The sequence below is a fragment of the Ambystoma mexicanum genome, chromosome 5p (genome assembly GCF_040938575.1).
Source record: "Ambystoma mexicanum isolate Mex_15411 chromosome 5p, UKY_AmexF1_1, whole genome shotgun sequence".
Lineage (NCBI taxonomy): Eukaryota > Metazoa > Chordata > Amphibia > Caudata > Ambystomatidae > Ambystoma > Ambystoma mexicanum.
The window spans coordinates 786948673-786967235 of NC_090930.1; the positions used below are offsets into that span (position 1 = coordinate 786948673).

An 18563-nucleotide genomic window follows, 5' to 3' on the forward strand; every position below is an offset into this window, starting at 1 on the left:
TGAATTTCGAAACCTGTTACCCTGTCACTTGTTGGACAGTGAGGTATGTGTAAGGGGATTTGTATGGCAGCATGTGCAGTCTGATCAAGTGCGATAGGGTTATTGGGGGGGGGGGTGCAGAGACTATGTTGAGCCCTTTGCCTCCGATTACAGTGGGGTTTATTACGTGTTTTATCTCCAGGGTATCTAGGAGGTGGGATAGTACGCACTTCATACTTTATCTCGCTTGTGCACCTGGTAGATTTAAGTTACCAATGAAGCAGTTTGTGACTGGTGCCGAGATCAGAAATGCCATCAAATACCCACACCTGTGTAGGTGGGCGGCGGTAGATCAGCTGGAATGTGGTGGCCTGTTTATGCGATAGTAGAAAGTGGCATATGAGGAATTTTAAAGAATTCATGGCTGTTTGATTTCTGGATATCTGCCAACAACCACCTCCCACTACCTTCCACATGTGGCCAATGTGTTGGATGCAGCACCTGGATGGGATGAGGATGCCAAAGATGTGGGAAACAGCCATGTTTGATTAAAATGGCATCAGGTTTGTGTGCTGATGGGGTCAGATAGGTCAACACAACGGACGGCCGAGGGCGCATCAATGAGCATCAGGTTGAGCGAGAGGGGTGAGGAGGTGGAGATGGTGCTGTAACGAGGAAATCTGGGTGTGATTGAGAGGATTTACGGCACAGAAAGTGTTTGTGAGCTTGTGTCCTTAAGAGTGTGAGCATTGACAGCGGCGGGAGGAGACAAATTGGCATCTCTGCCCTTGGCCCTAAAAGTCATAACCAGACAATGCCCTTGCCGTTGTCCAGGACCACTTTGACCAGGGACAATGCTCTGAGCCTGGTGTACAGGCACTACAGAGAAATAAAAAAAAATCAAGTCCCCACCTTAAGTCCTCCCCCTCACTACTCCCACCCAATAATAGTTCCTCATATGGCAGGAGAAGATGGAGGAAAGAGAGCAAGCCACCATTTGGAGCAACGAGCTGGAGGAGGTGGAATCATATGGGGCACAGGTTTACTGAGGTATGATGGTGTTTAGAAAAATGGTGCGCTCTTTATGGGGTTACAATATGATTCTACCTAGAGATAGAAAACATTTAACTGAATGTAGATTCTTATTCAAAGCAAACTGCAAATAAACTTTGAGCAATATGTACACAAGTGCTTTGACCAGGGACGATGGTCTACAGTCTGTCACATAATATGCAGTAATTTTTATGGGGTGGAGCATTATTCACAACTGTGTAGACCTTAATCATCCATAAATGAAGGCAGAGCTGAAGATGATCATTTGCTTAAAGACCATTTAAAAGAAAAAGTGTATTTGCATTTAATTCCTTACAAACTTTTTAGCAAAAATTAAAACACATTTGTCTAATTCCAATAACAATCATAAAAGAGAAACACGCTCCACTCGGTAGAAGGGATTAAAAGAGGAAAGTGAGGGAGAAAAGAGAATGGAAGCCACTATACATAGAAAACAAAAGTCACAGCACATTAGAACACTCTCGGTTCCTTCAGATAATACAAGCCTTAATTCCACTACAGCTAAAACCAGTGAGGTCCTTTCCCCACTTATTAAACCTCCCATCATTCTACTGGTGTTTAAGTGCTTGTGCCATCTAAAAATCCCTTAAAAACGTGTTCTTTTGTCCCTTAGGCAAGTAGAAAAAAAGCACAATATGGTTTAGCGACTATACCACCTCACTGTTACTGCAGAACTTACATTTCCAATCTCTTACACCCTCTCAATTTGTATGCAGGTGACTACCTTAGTTGGAAGCAGGTTTAGGCAGATTCTCATGAGCTGGCTTCCATAGTACCTATTTGGACACTTAAGTACTTAGGAACCAAGCCCACTGCCCATGCCTCAGATAGAACAATTTGAACTCACGTGTAGCCTCTAGTGTTAGTATCCAGTCCAGTCCCAATAACTTAGTTTTTACTTTGCCCTGGTTTCTCATTAGGTCGTCTGAGATGTCGAGTCTTTCCAGTCGCTTTTAGCATGACGAAATCCATCGTCTTAACCTTTTCTTATTGCTTTTGACCATCTCTTTTTTAAATCGCAAATATTTCCACTGAGTCTTCTAGGATGCACTTCCTGTACAATTATAACCTCTTCCATTGCTCGACAGTCCACAGGGAAGTAAATCCCAGTTCCTGCCTCAACACCTGAATTGGGGTTGATCTACACACTCTTAGGACCCTTTCTCAGAAAATACCCTCTAAAATAGACCAAAGTCCCCCCCCCCCCAAGACACCAAACAATGATTCTGCTCCGTAAGTTACTGTAGCAATCTTTTAATTTATAGAACTCTAGAACTGCCAGTATCGAGAATCTCCCAAACTTCCTTTTTTATTAGAACTGCCTGGTTTGCCAACATCAGGGTTCTACTGCGTAAATATTCTTCTACTGGGGACGACTCCTTACTTGTATTTTTTTTTTTACTTTCTTTTTTGATTTTCAACCAACAAATGCATAACAATACCTCTACTCGTTACCCCTGCATCCCACCCCTCTACCCCTCCCCCCCATGACACAGGCTCACAAGGATTCCAGACATGGTGTTACATTTGTCAGCTTACCACGTCGCGTAGTTACAGCAAGTACACATTCCTTTATGTCCCATGGTGGTGATGGACACTATTGGTATCTTTCAGGGGACTTCGGCACATATCTATTCAAAGTTAATGCTCACCGTACGGGGGTACCATTCATAGACCATGACCCATATCGCTATTGCACTTCCCCAGGCTGGGATTGGCAGGGTGCTTCCCCGTCCTCAAGTATCATTACTATTTAAGTAGTTGCGTCGGGGGTTTGTACCCTCGGTTGTACGTCTGCATAGTATTGACGGAAAAGGGGCCAGTAGTCAAATGGGCGACTGCTGATTGGGAGCATTGATGCATATCAAGTTTCCCTTTGCTCGCATGTGCTCATGGTATCCAGTCACCTGGTGAATGTGGGAGCAGTATTTTTCCCCCAGGTCTGTGCTATCAGGTATCGAGCTGTGGCCATGCCTAGCAGCACCTTTTCAGTGTGGGACCCATCGTCAATTAGTGCTAGAAGCCATAGTTCCGGTGAGTAGTTTTGTGTCGTAGGACACATTTCAGACATTGCCCCCTCATTCTCTTCACAGAAGGTTCTGACAGGTGGGCACGACCAAACTACGTGGTAAAAGTCTGTTGGTTCTGAGCCACATTTTATACATAAGGGTGACCTGTCTGGGAAAAACCGGCTCAGTTTGAGGGGTGGAATAGTATACTTGTAGAAATTTGTAATAAATCACCTAAACCGGTGGTTCATGAACAAGGTGCGGGTCTGTAAGCAGACAGTCTTCCATTGTTCCTTACTCAGTGGTGTACCCAGCGTGTCCTCCCAGTTCCTTCTGAAGGGTCAGTCCCTCACCACCTTCTCGCCCCTAATCAAATTGTAGATGGTCGAGACTAGTTTCCTGGCAGACAGTGGGTTAAACACAGTTGTGCAGGGTGGGGCTTAGGAGCTTGAGGAAAATTAAGCCATTTGGTTTTGTGCCCCTCGAGTAATGGCCCCTTGGGTCAGGAACCCCAGAGACTGGAAATGCAATTGAAATGATCTTTCATGTGCGAGAGGGATTCCAACAATGTTATAACAATGGTATACACCGGGATGTCCGGGAGATAGCAGGATTCTGTTCTCAGGAGTTGGCCCATTACTTTCCAGGCTTTGCATGTCACCACTATGGGTTGAATCTCGTGTCGGGGCGTTGCCCCCCCGTTTCCCATGATGAGCCCCATTAGATCATTTGGGCTAGTAAGTGCCTTGGTCATGAGGGAATGCAGGGTGTCGGTTGTGGGGGACTACCACTCTGCCGTGAATTGAAGCTGTGCTGCCAGGTAATATAGGTACATGTCTGGGTACGACAGGCCACCCTGTTCATATGGTCTTGTGAGGGTATCGTATGCTATCCTGGCCTGTCTACCAGACCATACTAGCCAGGTCATCATGCTTCTAACACGGGTCCAGAAGTAAGGGGGGGCGGGGGGAGCCCATATTGACACATTATTGAAAATGTACAATAGCTTGGGGAGAATGACCATTTTGGCTAGGGCAATATGAGCAGCCTTTGAGATAAGGCAGTAGGAGCCATGATTCCACTTTGTGTTCTAGGGTCTCAAGTAATTTCACGTAGTTGTCCTTATAAAGGTTGGTGACCTTTGTAGAGACCATAATGCCTAGGTAACGTATCCCTTGGGGACACCAGCGGAATTCACCCCCTACCCCCCAGATCATCTCGCTGTACCCCAGGTGTCGGGGAAGGATCTCAGATTTGTTCCAGTTGATTCTTAAGCCCGAGAGTTCCCTGAATCAGATAATCTCTTGGGTTACGGGGGAGCGGGGAGGAGGGGGGGGATAGGTGTGAATGTATACGGATCTCACAGTGTGCATGCAATTCCCGAATGCGGCAGGCCGGTGGCTCCATTGCAAGAGCGAACAATATTGGTGAAAAATGGCAACGCTGGCGTGTGCCTCGAGAGGGATACATATACTCCGAGACGACCCCATTCATGCATACCACCACTCAGGGGGCGTATACAGCAGTTTGACCCTCCGGCTGTATGTGAGGCTGAATCCAGAGCACTGAAGGACCTCAAAACAGAAAGGGCCAGTCAAAGGCCTTCTCTGCATTAAGGGCCGCAACCGCCACTGGTACCTTTGGGTTCACATTGTGAATCAGGGTGAATCAGGGTGACCAGGCGTCTCAGGTTGTGCTGGGTTGATTGGTCTGGGATGAAACCAGCTTGGTCAGGGAGGATTAGTGCAGGCATGGGCGGAAGCATGCAGTCTGCCAGTATCTTGGCAAGTGTTTTGTTGTAAGCATTTATTCAAGATAACTTTCTGTAAAACGCCATTTGTCGGGGGTTCTTGTCGGGTTTTAGAAGTACTCTTACTAGCGCGATCTGGTGGATTCTGGGAGGGTGCCTCCCAATAGTGCATTTTCATACATACACAGGAGTTAAGGGATTAGCAGGTCTATGTAAGTTTTTTAAAACTCTGCTGTTTTTTTTTCCGTCCAGCCCGGGAGCTTTACCGTTATGGAGGGACAATATTGCCTTTCGGATCTCCTCCTCGGATATCGGGACGTTTAGGGTTCCCCCTTGTTCCTGATCCAACCATCCCAGGGTGACTGTTACACTCACCTTGTCTCTGCGGGGACGTTGGGGCACGGTCACAGCCCTCCCTGGAAATGGGTCACCCTTGTCAGGTACCTTCCCCTGCACATATGCTTTGGGCTGCAGCGATTGGGCACACTGCTCTTGCGTGGAGATGAGAGATTGTGAGTATGCTGCTATGCAACTGTTCTTCCTCTCGAACCCTTCTTCCCAAAATGTGGTGAGCATGCGCAGACCCATATAAGCTCACCCGTTGATTAATGCTGAGCTCTCCGTCCTGCTTCTCACTGCAGGGGTGCTCTTGATGGACCGAGTTCCTTCACTGGCCCATTGTAGGCGGCAGCCCAGTCCATCTGTGGCTAAGCCACTCCTGATGTTAAGTGTCTTAAGGCTTTAAAATATTGTGATGTTGATTCCTGATTATTGTCCATGTCTTTTAATGTTGTCCTTCTTCCGCTTTCTCCCCACAGGCGAAGTTGCGGCCCTGCGGTAGTTGCGGTGCATGAAGCAAGGCCAAAATGGAAGAGAATGGAGCCCGCGATGCTCCGACAGCAGGTGAGTGTTGGTTTAAGATTAAGCGCACATTTGTCAAAAGCGCGACTTTAAACGCAATGTCTTTGAGAGTTCTATACTTGTCTTCATCTTTTATCTTGCAGGGTTGCTCGCCGTGCCGCGATGTTGGAGTTTGAGTGCTGCCTTCCGGAGGTCTGGAGATGACTGATGAATGTCCGAGTCCCCGATGATGCATGCCGACGAAAGCAGGTTCCAAGGTAAGTGTTGAGGCTGGAAACAAAGGTAAGATGCCGATGCTGGTCGCTGGAAACAAAGGTAAGATGCGCTCAGGCGGCGGTGAGCGTTACGCTGCCATCAGTGCAGAATAACGCAAAACACTTGCCAGAAGGCTGGGCGGGCTTTTATAGTCTAGCTCTGGCCACGCCTAATAGCCTTGGCTCACCAGCCCCACCCTGCCACTCCTAAGGATGCTACACGTGCAATCCAGCCTTCCCCAGCAGCCACGCCCGAACAAATGCTTGTGGAGATGCCTGCATGTAAAATAAAGCACTTTGCACCAAACAAAGTGTGTCAGTTTATATTTGTTCATGAGCCTGGCGCCAAAGGCACCAGGACTGAGTCCAACTGGGTACTTTATGCTGTATTGTCCCAAAGGGACAATCTAAAGTTGTTACCCCTTGTCCTTGTCCCCTGATGGTGTGGGGTCTGTGTTTCTGCGCAAGTTGCCACAACAGCGACCTCATCAAGATTTCATTAGTGCGTTGTGCCCCGCACTGGGCCGTGAAGTGTACAACCGGTCATAGTACTCTCGGAATGCATTATTGATCCCCTCAAGGTCTTTAATGAGAGTCCCATTCCGGTCCTCGACCTAAACTATGGGCGTGGTTTGGTGTTCTCGCTTAATGGCCCAGGCTAGTGTCCTGCTGGGGCGGTACCCCTCCCCGTATCTTGCTGCAACTATAGGGTCTCCCAGATACCCCTCTTCCTTGGTTGCCAACGGAGCGAGTTCCTCTCTCTGAGTCTACAGATCCCGTTGCAGTTCAGGAGTGTCTAGGATTCCCTGCATATTTTCTAGTTCCTGTACGGTTCCTTCCAGTGTCCGCATGGATCCTCATATTGCTTTCAGCACGCCACCTTCCTTAGAGATACAGCACCCCCTTACATATAGATTGAATGCCTCCCACACCGTGCCTGTGTCTGGGACCGATTCCACATTGGCCTGGAAGTAGGTCTATATGTTCTGCCTAATCTCTGTGTGAAAAGATATCTTCTAGGGCTGTGGCTAACCGCAAACGGAGCTGTCCCCGGGTTCTCATGAGATTTGTGAGTCGGACCGGCACAGGTGAGTGATCAGACAATGTCCGGGGGAGTATAATTACTTCCGAGACCTTCCTATTGATAGAGGCAGTGGCCATGATATAATCTATCCTAGAAGAGCTACCATGAACCCCCGAGTGGGTGTGCTCCGCACCGTATGTTGTGTAGCCCATGGTAACTGGTGATGGAAGACCATGCCTTGACTGCTTGGGAAGAGATTGTTGAGTAGTTACGGACCTATCCATTTCCAAAGTGAGGGCCATGTTGAAATCGCCCACCCATATGATTTCATAATTGGGTAATCTGTGGATGTGTTTAGTGCACTGATGGAAAAACCATGGGGAGTCCAGGTTGGGTGCGTAGATGGTTATGAGTAGAAATTTTGTATAGTGCATCTCCCCCGCCGGTATGATGTACCATCAACTCCTCATCCGAAATCTGCTTGTGTAAATTATACTGCAAGGACCCATGAATGTAAACAGCCACTCCATAGGAGAGCGAGGTGTAAGAGGAGTCATATCTATGAACGCCCCAACCTGCCAGTTTCGGGAGAGGGTCCCCTTAGCCAGGTGTGTTTCCTGCAAGCTTAGTACATTAACTCAGATTTCTGCTATTGTTAGCCATCAAGCAGGTTTTCTCTGGTTGGTAAGCCCCCGTATGTTCCAGGTGAGCATAGATAGTGCTGCGTTTCATTTCTCACTTAAGGGTAGGGTACCCATAGTGTGGGTTGTGCATCGCTGTCCATGTCAATAGTAGGTTTTCGGTTTTGTATAAATGGGCAGATGCGATGCGACTGTTTCTCGCCGTGTGAACTTGATGTGCATATCGTGTGTGAGCCTCCCTGTCTTCCACATCAACCCAGGTAACTTAACTTTGATGTGGATAACTGGTGCCTCCCCCCGCTATCCCCCAAACACACCCACACCCTCCCACGTCAGAAAAAATAACCTACTGGCTCCCATCCCCTACCCATTCCCCCAACTTCCCACTTTAACATTACTTAACAAGTCTGCAGTGGCTGCGGCGAGCAGAGCGCTAGGGGCAGTCAACAGACGCCATATGGCCACAGCAATTGCGAGGTGCTCTCTGGGCCTGCTCAGCGCCCCTGGAACCTATTCAACATCGGGGTTGGGGCCCTGTGACCCAGGACATTTTCCTGTTAAATGTCAGGATCAACTGGGTAATTGTTCCGGTGAGCCTCCAGGGTCAGGAAGGTTCATTGCAAAGCGTTCTGCTGACTACGGCGAGGTGAAGAAGGTGGTTGTATCATTATGCTACACTCTCAATTTTGCAGGGTATAGCATGGCGTATCGCATTTCCTCTTTGAGCAAGATATTCTTATTAGCCTGTAAGGTCTGGTGCTGCTCCTGCACTTTTGGACTAAAGTCTGGGAACAGCCGAAATGTAAAATAACCCCAAATTGATCACCCTTTTCTCTGGCTGCTCATAGGAACATATCTGTCCCTATAGCTGAATATTTTAGCTATAATCGGGCGTTCCGGTGCACCGGGAGGGGGCTTGGCTGCCAGTTATCGGTGCACTCGCTCCACCATAAACATGGACGTGAGGGGGGGCGCTGTCTAGGAGTTTGATCAGTAAGGTTTCCACAAACTTCTGTGTTATCGATCGGGGTTGACTCTGGGACGCCTATGATGCGGCTATTTTTCCACCTTGATCGCCCTTCTAAATCTTCATTCTTGGCCATTACTTTGATGGACTGTTATAGTTCCGCCATTTCACGTTGCAGGGTGGCCACCTTGTCTTCTCCGTCTCCTATACGTTGTTCAGCTTCCGACACACATCCGCACAATTTGGCAATTTGTATGGCCGACATGTCCACTTTACACGTCAGGGCATCGATCTTAGCCCCTAGGTTGTCAGTGCTACCTTTCAAGGCTAATAGTGTTTGGTTCAGGGCTGCAACGTCTATTTGGGATGGTGTTTGGCTCTGTTCCTGGGATGTTGCTGGTTGCGACTGGTCCATACGAGCGAATTGATCAAATTTGGCCTGCTTTTTAGGACTCACTATGGTGCAACTGCCTCCTAGTAGGGCTCCCCTCGTGGGTCAGCGTTTGTGTTTCCTGTAGCGCCTCCCGGTTGTTGTCCTGTGCACCTTCGCCTGTTTTTCATGGTGCATAATGCTTTCTGCCTGGAGGTCATCGGGATTGGACCAGGGCGGGGGATCTTTGTCACCTTTATGATGCTTTGATTAGTTGAGATGTTCAACAGGGTCGACCTCACTGCCTAGCGGAGGGTGATACTTTCTGCTTGCACACAGTCGTGGATCGGAAGTCACCTGGGGTTGTGGAGCTGTTCCGCCAGTAATAGCATTGGTGCTAGCTGTGTCGTGGTGAAATTGCACTTGTACCCCGCAATACGGTCTCCACCCTTAGCCCTGGAGTGGCAAGGTTGTCTCCCGGCGGTGAGTCCCCAGCTCGATCGCACTTATTGTGTCCACTCGTCCCAGGGGCTCTCGGTCTCTGGTCTTGCTTCTTAAGTCAGGCGTCACCACCCCTGGGGCCCCAACTGATATTAGGTAGTTAGCTCAGCTATGCCCTCTGTGCGAGTTTGGAGGAGGTGCGTGAATCAGTAGCCTGCGGACAGTCTAGTCCTGGTGGGTTTGTAGCCCTCTGGTGGATGTGGGGACCGTGTTCCTTGTCTGTGTGTGGGTGCCCTCACGTGATGGGGTGGGTTCATGCCCCAGTACCCCTGCCAGGCAAGGATGGGTCAGGCATGCAGGGACAGCCGCCTCTCCCATCGTGCCCTCAATCCACTCAGTAGACCTCAGATGGATCCTCTTGCTGTTTATCGTAGCACGGTATGTCTCTTCACAGCAATACCACGTGCACTGTGCTATATGTGGATTTTCCCGATAACTAGTAGAGATCAGCGCTCCTGCTTACAGTCTAATTTATTCAGATGCTGCCTATTTCGGGGAGACTAGGGTCTGGTAGTGCCTCCCCCAGTCTGGATTATCTGCGGTTAGCCCAACCTAGAGCCCAAGCGTGCACTCTGTCTCGGGGAGGTGAAGGGCCACCCGGGGAACTGCTCTGCCCATTATTGGTGTAGGTATGCTTTTGCCTGATCGCTTGCAGAGGGACGAGTGCCCCTCAGTGACGGCCCCAGGAGGAGCTGCGGCACCCGCAGACAATGCGCTTCAGCAACGGGTGAGTAGGGCTAACACCAGGGCCTCACTATAGCCAGGGTTCGGGTGGGGGGAGTGCGCGCCGGCCTCCGCTAGAGCTTACCGTTGTAGGTGAGCGGGAACCACAAAGTCTCTCAGGGCTCCCCCCGCCTCCAGCTGCTGTCTATGTTCAGCGCATCTCTCGCTGCTGTGGGATGTTGACCGCTGCAAATTGCCTCCCCCTGCCAGCACCCAGCCCGGGTCCTTCCGTCTTCCACGTACTCTGGTATCGCTGCAGGGTCGCGGTCAGTATATATGCCTGTGCTCTGGTCACGAGGATCACTCTGCACACCAGCGCAAGGGTAGGATGTCGTGGTGGCCGTCTGGGCGCCAGGTAGAGCTGTTATTCGCCTGTTAGTCGCCGTTGTGGTACGCTGTCTTCATGCTCCTCTCCCAGCAGTCCACGAGAGCTAGGCCAGGACCGCCGCAGAGAAGAGCTCCACTACGCCCTCAGAGTTGTGTCTCCCAGCAAATCACCTGGATCAAGTGGAGTCCGACTTGGTCATGTATATGTGCTCCAGTTTCAGGGGGTGAGTGTGGCCATGGAGCAGAGGATTTCAGAAAGGATGCAACTGTCATCGCCGGAGCTTCTTAGGCTGCGGCCATATTGTTAGCCACGCAACACTGCCCCCGCACCCCCTTACTTGTATTTATATAGACTCCCAAGTATTTATATGCCTTAACTTTCAGTTCCGAGCTCCCATATGAAGAGTTTTGGTTGTATGGCCCTCGGTTTCAACTGGGTTAAAAAATAAATGGTCTTTTTGGTATTTATCAAGAGATTATTTGCCCCAACATATTCCTCCAATGTATTCAACTAGCGTTGCAACCCCACCTCGGTTTGATCCAGCAGGATTAAGTCATCCGCAGCCTGCTGACTCGTGTGCCGCCCAATTTTGGCGGGAAACTTCTTGCCTGGCTTAGTGTAGTCTCCAAGTCTGCCAAGAAGAGATTAAAGAGGGTCGGGGCCAGCGGACAACCGTGTTTCAGGCCCTTTTTTTAATCAAAGGTTTGATGTTTTTCCACTCATTTTTAGAAGGTTACCACCCTGAACAACGTCTATCGACGAAACCATGACATTGGCCCTTTTGCCTTAACAGGTCGTGGTCCCTAGATATAGCTCTAACTATACCAAAATTATGAACAAAAGCCAATATGGGTCTTGACACAAAGACAGTCTATTGTTGCCGATTGATCATCCCGTGCCCAGGTTGATTGTCCCTCAAGGTCTCCTTCAAAATGTCAGTCCTAAATATGCAAATCTCGTGAAGCCATTAGTTTCATCCAAGCCAGGCCTCTCCTCAGACTGGGTCAGACCTGTCCCCTCAGATTTTATCATAGCTCCATTCTTATTCAAACAAGTTGCATTCAGATCTACACATAACATGATGAACCAACCCATCATCTTTATAAGACTAGTCTATAGATAATTGACATTTAAACCTGACTAGTGGCATGGAGTGGAAGACGGCATTAAGAGTGTAGACATACCTCATGTGGGCACATTGGCCCCGGAGGAGTGGGGCATTGATGTCCACTAGGGAAATCAACCAGGTTGCACCTAGTGCAATAGAAGATTCTGCACCGAGTTTACTGCTCCTGCACAATGCTGCATGACTGGGGAGGAAATGATGAATGTGTGTGGTGCGGGAGACCTGGAGGCACGTTCTTCCATATATTGCGGGAGTATACACAGGTGCAGCTCTTGTGGGGAAAGTGTATAGATAGGCTGACGGCAATGTTGAGATATGAGGTCCCCAGAGACTCGAACTGTGCACTGTTGGGGGAGAAGGGGTTCACTAAATGAGACTCAACCCAGCAGCAGCCATCATCTCACTGAAGATTCAACCACTACTCCAAACCATAGAAAAACATTATCCCGCCATCTTTATAGCCGACTCAACCCTTCGGGAGCCAGCACCTGCGAAATGACTATCGAACCTGCCAGAGTGATCGTATCCACTCGAAAGGTTCAGACATCAGCTCTACAGCAGCGCGACTGCAGCTACAGCACCCACAACCCCAACCTTGTGCCTTAACAGCCCAGCTCATCTACTGTGATTGCCCTTTCACAAAATTCTGCATGCTCCATTTTCTATTACAGGGGTAGGTTTTTCAGTTGATTGCCATTGTATTTAACGAAAAGGTTTATATTTTTATAGCACCCTGATTAGGCATTCTTTTTTTTGGACCATCGTACTTATGTTATTTGGGTTACTACTTGTATCACCTCAGACCCCCTCCTGAAGTGGACAGCCTCACCTCTGCCTACATTACCATAAAAGGTGAAGGAGGTCAACCTGTCAGGATCTGTCTACTCTACCTTTAGGATTGGGAATCGCTGCTAGTTTAGTAGTAGTTTAGGGTTGAGTAGGTGGTTTAGCCACTACTCCCACCTGTACTCCTGCAGAGCAGTAGTCATCTTGCCAAAGCCACACATAAGCAAGCCTAGGTACTGAAGGCAAAGATGGTGATAACCGGCTTCAGAAAATAATTGGCTGCATGAGGAACATTACTTGAAGTCATGCACCATAGGAACGATTGGCAGAGAAACCAAAGTGCAGAGGAAGGGGCTGGAGGGGCATGCAGCAGGAACATTTCAGGTGAAGAAATCCAGCCTTGACGGACGTGTTCAGCTGCAAGTCAACAGAGAAAAGAACTGATGTTTGGAGCCAGTGTAGGGTAAGGGGACAGAGCTGGAGTGTGCTGTGAATATTCACTCGCCTTCTGCCTCCATGAAAGTGTTCCACCTGCATTTCTTTAATAAGTACAATATGTGTGTAAAGAGCGCATTTGGGTCCAGATCACAGATGCCCAGATATCCCACAAGTATGGAGAAAAGGAAATGGGACACAGTTGTTATACAAAATGATACACAAGGGACAAACGCAAGATGAAACGCACACGAGATTGATGGGCACCACAGACTTACAAATCCTTAGAACAAGTAAAAACCTAGTAAAACCAATCTCACATGCAAAGGATAAGTTGGTTACAATGATAGACTAGAACTTCTGTAAATACTATATACCTCCAAGCCCCTTCGTACTCATTGTGAACTTTGCCAAAGCAATCCAAACACTAAAAGAAATACACTTGCTTTTCTTTGGTTAGGCTTGCCTAAATCAATCACCATACAATTGCCCGGTCCAGTGAAAGATCAATAAACTGGTGATCAAAGAAGTGAGGAGCGGTCATTCGTAACCGAAAAAATGAAGACAAAAGCACATTCTGTAAATGTTTACCACCGATGCACCTTCCTTCCATAAGCAGGACTAAAAGATTTCTGAAGAGATTGTACAATTGAGGAGAGGATGGCATTCCTTAAAATGTTTACAACTGTGTCAAGGACAAAAACATGTAGGTTTGCAAATTGGTCTGAACGGAAATCACAGGGCAAACACTTAAGTGTTTAAACATATATATTAATAGAAAAGCATTCAACACACGGGTTAATACAAAACTTGATTTAGAAATAAGATAGATGCACTAAAACATCCCCAACCTGCAACTGAACAAAGTAATTGCAGATATTGTCCAGGAACTGTCAAAAGTCGTCTTTAAAAATACACAGCAACAAAACATCAGCATTTTTATGAGGAAATCATTTTTTGATTGCTGCAAATTAGATGGTGTAGCAGATACAAGAATAGAGAGTGGAGATGATTTTCATCAACGCCGCAAATGATACTTAGAAGATACATGTATTTTTAATTTTAATAACATGAATATTACGTTTTTGGGTAATCAACTGGCTATTAAGACTAACTTATTTATCTTATTACTGCACAACTGTCACCTCTGTCTCAACCTTAAAAACAATGTCATAACACTTCTAACCATTCCAGCCCCATTCAACAGCAATAAAAAGATGAGAGTGTAGAATTCTATCACAAGGTAATACTATACAATACAACCTGGTGAAAGTAGTACCCAACGACAACAGAATGACTACACAGGATACAGTGTTATGCTTTTTAGTTTATTCACGAAAATAATTCAGAAAATATTACCTAATGGTCCCTCGCCTGCAGATTCCAAAACGTGAGCAGCCTCTTGTGACACCACAGTGATTGTACCTACCACTGGCTCATGGTTTAAATCACCATTAGGTGTTCCGTCAGGGATAATTACTAACCCATGTTTCTGAAGAGAAAAAAAAAATACATGTTTACAAAATGTTTGATGTCAGAAAGAAATTAATATTACTCATATCTTACAAAGCTTTAATGCAAACTCTGGTTTTAACATTACAGGGCACCCATCACATTTTTCTAATAGAGTATGATTGGACTCCACATACAATACCTCTTCTGTCTTCATTTTTTCTTTCAGGTCAAACAACTCATTTCTGAGTTCGTCTCGTTCATTCCTAATGCAGTCAAAGTACTCTTTCTGCCTCTCTAGAGCCTGGGTACAGGCAGGAAGCAAAGGGAAAAGGGCAGAGAAAAGGCATGAAATAAAGGGCAGAGAAAAGGCATGAAATAAAGTGCAGAAAGAACGATAAGAAATACATGCAGAAAGGATAAAAGTGGGAAAACATGCAATGTAAAAAATTGTATGCAGAAATCTTCATTCTATATACAAGCAAACCACAGCACTTATTGAATTGCCAATTGATTCTAAAAATATATCAAAGCAATTAGACTGAAGGTAGTTGGGACGTATATTAAAGAGACATTGGCAAACAAGGTCATTGTGGAAAACAGCACATTTTGCTTTACTTTCAACTCAGGTCTTCCAATTCACCAGGCCTTGCACATTCTTTACAATCCTGCTAAACCTGCAGGTTGAGCAACTTAGTTTACCTACTCGATCTAAGGCCGCTTGACACTTGGCGATGGGTGACAAACATGCTGCCACCCAAAGGCCAGCCATGCACAGTGAAATGCGTTTGAGGTTTACTGCAAAGTGAGTTTGCATTTAATGTCCAATAAACGTTTCAAACCTAACAATTTCATTCAGACATGTCTAAAACGATGTAAATGGTACTCTAACTTCATAAAAACTACTCTACTATGCAAGTGGTTGAATAGATTTTGCGAGGCTTGATGGATCGTGTGGAAAATGGATAAGAAGGACAGGGATAAGCAAGCTACTCAAGAAATAATCTTAGCTGCTGAGGTCCATGAATAAAAGGACGGAAAGCCAGACGACTAAGAAAGCCTTTCCTCACCAAGATCATAGTCCTAGTTGGATAGCACACAGACCTCATCTCAGACCATGATTAGTTAATACATGTTCTCTTTTGCAATTTAGCACAGACATTCTACAAAGAACAAGGAGTTTGAGCATGAGAGGAGGTAAGAAATGAAGGACCACTTAGTTAATTGGGAAAGAATGCCAAAACTCAAGTGACATTTGGACAGGGGGAGGAATTATCCTGGTTTGTTTACCCAAACCTCCATCTCTATATTCACACACGAATCTGTGGAAGGCACCTCAATGAGGAAGAGCACCATGGCTAGTGTTTTTTTAAATTCCAAATTACAGTACTTTGATCGACAGCTATAAGGTAGCATCTTTTAGATAAGCATCCACTGACTTAAATTCGACACAGCATCCAGCAATTGTTCTAATTTCTACAAACATCACAGTACCAACATGTCTGGTGTACCGTTGCGAATAATTCACCCTAAAATGAACTAATTTCAGAGAGACTATGCGCCAATTCTGCATTTTGAAAAGGAGGTTAAATAGAAATAACACATAGGCACCTTAACGGATGCTGCAGGATTTACAGATCTAGATTCCTTGAAGACCATGCAAATTATAGCAATGCGTGGCATAAATTCCAGCAACTTTAGGGTACAAGGTGGTCTAATCTAGTGATCAGAAAGAAGGCTGACTTCAAATAATTCGCAACATTACATAATAGATTTGCTATCATTATATTTATGCGGAAATGGAAATCCCAAGATCCTATTTTTCTGGATCCTGAACAAAGCTATGCAAACCAAAAGTAGTCGGCTGAGAAGATGACACTAGTAACCATTTGCCAAACCACAGTTCTAAATATATGGTGCTGTTTTGTGTAAATTGGACTAAGAAAGTAGGTACTTGCTACAATTATTTATTGATCTGAGTAAGTCAGACATGCTTAGAAGCAATCCATATCTATGGAAATCCTGTGGCAATCTGCAGAATCATGTTGCATACATTTGTGTTACACTAAGAGGGGAAATCTGCAGAAACTGTTCCAATATTTCTAAATATACATGGGATTTCTAAATTCTGCAAAGAATTTTGAAAGTTTGCGCTGACGAGAAATGTGCATTTTCAGCAAAAGAATGTGCTCTGCAGATCTGGACTGACTAGACATGACAATCAATATTCTTTCTATGCCCTGTTAGTCTTGTGTAATTTAACAGATGTAGTGTTTATTATATTGAGTTATTAACCATACTGTGCTAGTGTTCGATTCTGTAGTTGAGGAAATGTGTTTGTAATAGATGACAGCCTTGAGAACAAACCTGTATTGTCATGATATTTCACCCCATTCTGCCATGCGAGGTAGGGGCAACAGGTGAGACACCATCTCATCTCAGAATTTCCCTTCATAATAGTAGAAATAGCATTGGCTTTAAAGGGCAGAGTTGAATGTAGTGCCTTTAAGGGAAAGAGCAAGTAGGGTGATACATGCTTAATACGTATTGCATACACTGCAATACTTAGATTAGCAACAGTAGTGCTGAAAACAGCAATGATGTACTCGACGTGCTTTCGTGCTCAAAGAGGCTCCTAGAAGCCTATATTAGCACTGTATTGCAAAGTAGCTACATAGCAAGAGCTTTTAGTAGTAGTGTGAGAAGTGAGTTTCTGTGTTAACATACGCCCCTTCATTCATTCATTCAGGTTAGCATTTAATATAGCAAAGCGCTAAGCAGCCTGATCACATATATGCATGCATGCAAACAAGCTTACATGTGTAGTTATGAGCAGGCCAGTACAAAACTCCATATGCATACATTTAACAAATCGCTTTAATGGGTAGGCAGTGCGTTCAATCCACTCCATTTTCATTGTTGAAGGAATAAGCAGCATTCTGCTTAAGAGCTAAGACAAAACAACTCTGGATGGATGTTGATCTAGGTCCTTGAATTAGGGACATTTATGGCCTTTTGATAATTTAGCAAGAAGCTGAGGGAAGGTACAGATCAGATTGTTTACCTACATCATATATCATACAATTGAATAGGGAAGAGAATTCTAAATTAGATTCAGAAGCAGGGGATTCACCCACCAAGGGACAGCATTTATGGTAAGGAGGATTTCCCAGCGATAGACCCTATAAATATGCTGCAAGCCCAAAAGCCAGGGCTGCAGCTAGTGCTTATGCTGATGCCATGGCAGAGGTTGAAGGGGGTGCTAGCTCAGAGCTAAACCTTAGAGTCATGTTATAGATTGAGATGCAATGGGTTTTGGCTTTATTGAATATTGTAAAACATTTCTGGCCCATAGAGGTGATTTTGTGCTTTGCATTGATTATTACCATACATACTGAGATGGATAAGATTGTTTTATTGGTTTAAGCTTTAATTTGAGCTAGAATAGGTTTGAGTGCCTGTACGCAATATAGCTTCAGTTACTTGTGCATTGTGATTGGACTTTAGAAATGTTGTGCATTTTCCTTTCAGAGAGGATAAAGCATGGACAGGGCTTTTGGTACTGTATTGAAATGAGAATTCTATGACAAGACCGGAGGCGAGCATTATGCTTCATCTTCTTTATTACTGCCAACACAGCAATTCAAATATAACCATTTAAAAAAAAAAAATCAGAAAACATCCGAGTGTAAACAGTCCTCCTCTTGAGTCCTACTACAAATCCCATGAGGCTCTCTGCTACTAGTAGTCCCTGCCTCAGTCTCGCCCTCCAATGAGAGCCCTCCTGCTGGTATAAGACACTCCTGCCTACAGGTGCCTTCCTCTTCTTTTTTGCTGCCGGACACGTTAAGTGGCTTTGTTTTATGATATTCAGACAGAGCAATGATTATCCTCTTAAGTGCCATTGAGGTCCCCCCCAGTGCCAATGGGTTTTTTTTTTAAATCGCGGTATTCACCGCCCAAACCCACCAACATTTCCCCCCTCATTAACCCCTTAAGTGCCACCGACGAGCCGGCTCTTCGGTGGCAACCTGGAGCGGTTTTTACCGACGAGCCGGCTCGTCGCTGGCATTTAAAGGGTTATCTGATATTAGCAAGTTTCTTCCAGACATTGTTTACTGCGAAGCGCAGCGTTTGTGGCAAGGAGCGCATAGAGTATAAATGTTAAGTAATTAGCTCCACCTTCGCACGCGCGTCAGCGCGTGTAGAAAATCAGCAGTATTCTTTTTCTCACTGGAGGGGAACAGCCCGCGAGCGTTATGACTAGCATTTGGGTCCGTTTC

The 18563-nt window shown here is 46.0% G+C and overlaps 1 protein-coding gene across 3 annotated transcripts in view; it reads right to left on the reverse strand.

Annotated features, from left to right (window-relative positions):
• The window catches only part of LRRFIP2 (LRR binding FLII interacting protein 2), a 1092194-nt gene that overhangs the window by 221887 nt on the left and 851744 nt on the right, over positions 1-18563 (reverse strand). For 2 of the 3 annotated variants that reach the window (XM_069613205.1, XM_069613204.1), the window contains 2 exons: positions 14483-14584; positions 14188-14320 (listed from right to left, as the gene is read on the reverse strand). In XM_069613205.1, coding sequence (XP_069469306.1) covers positions 14188-14320; positions 14483-14584 — 235 coding nt within the window. The remainder of the gene's footprint in view (positions 1-14187; positions 14321-14482; positions 14585-18563) is intronic. The other variant, XM_069613206.1, reaches the window with a different exon arrangement.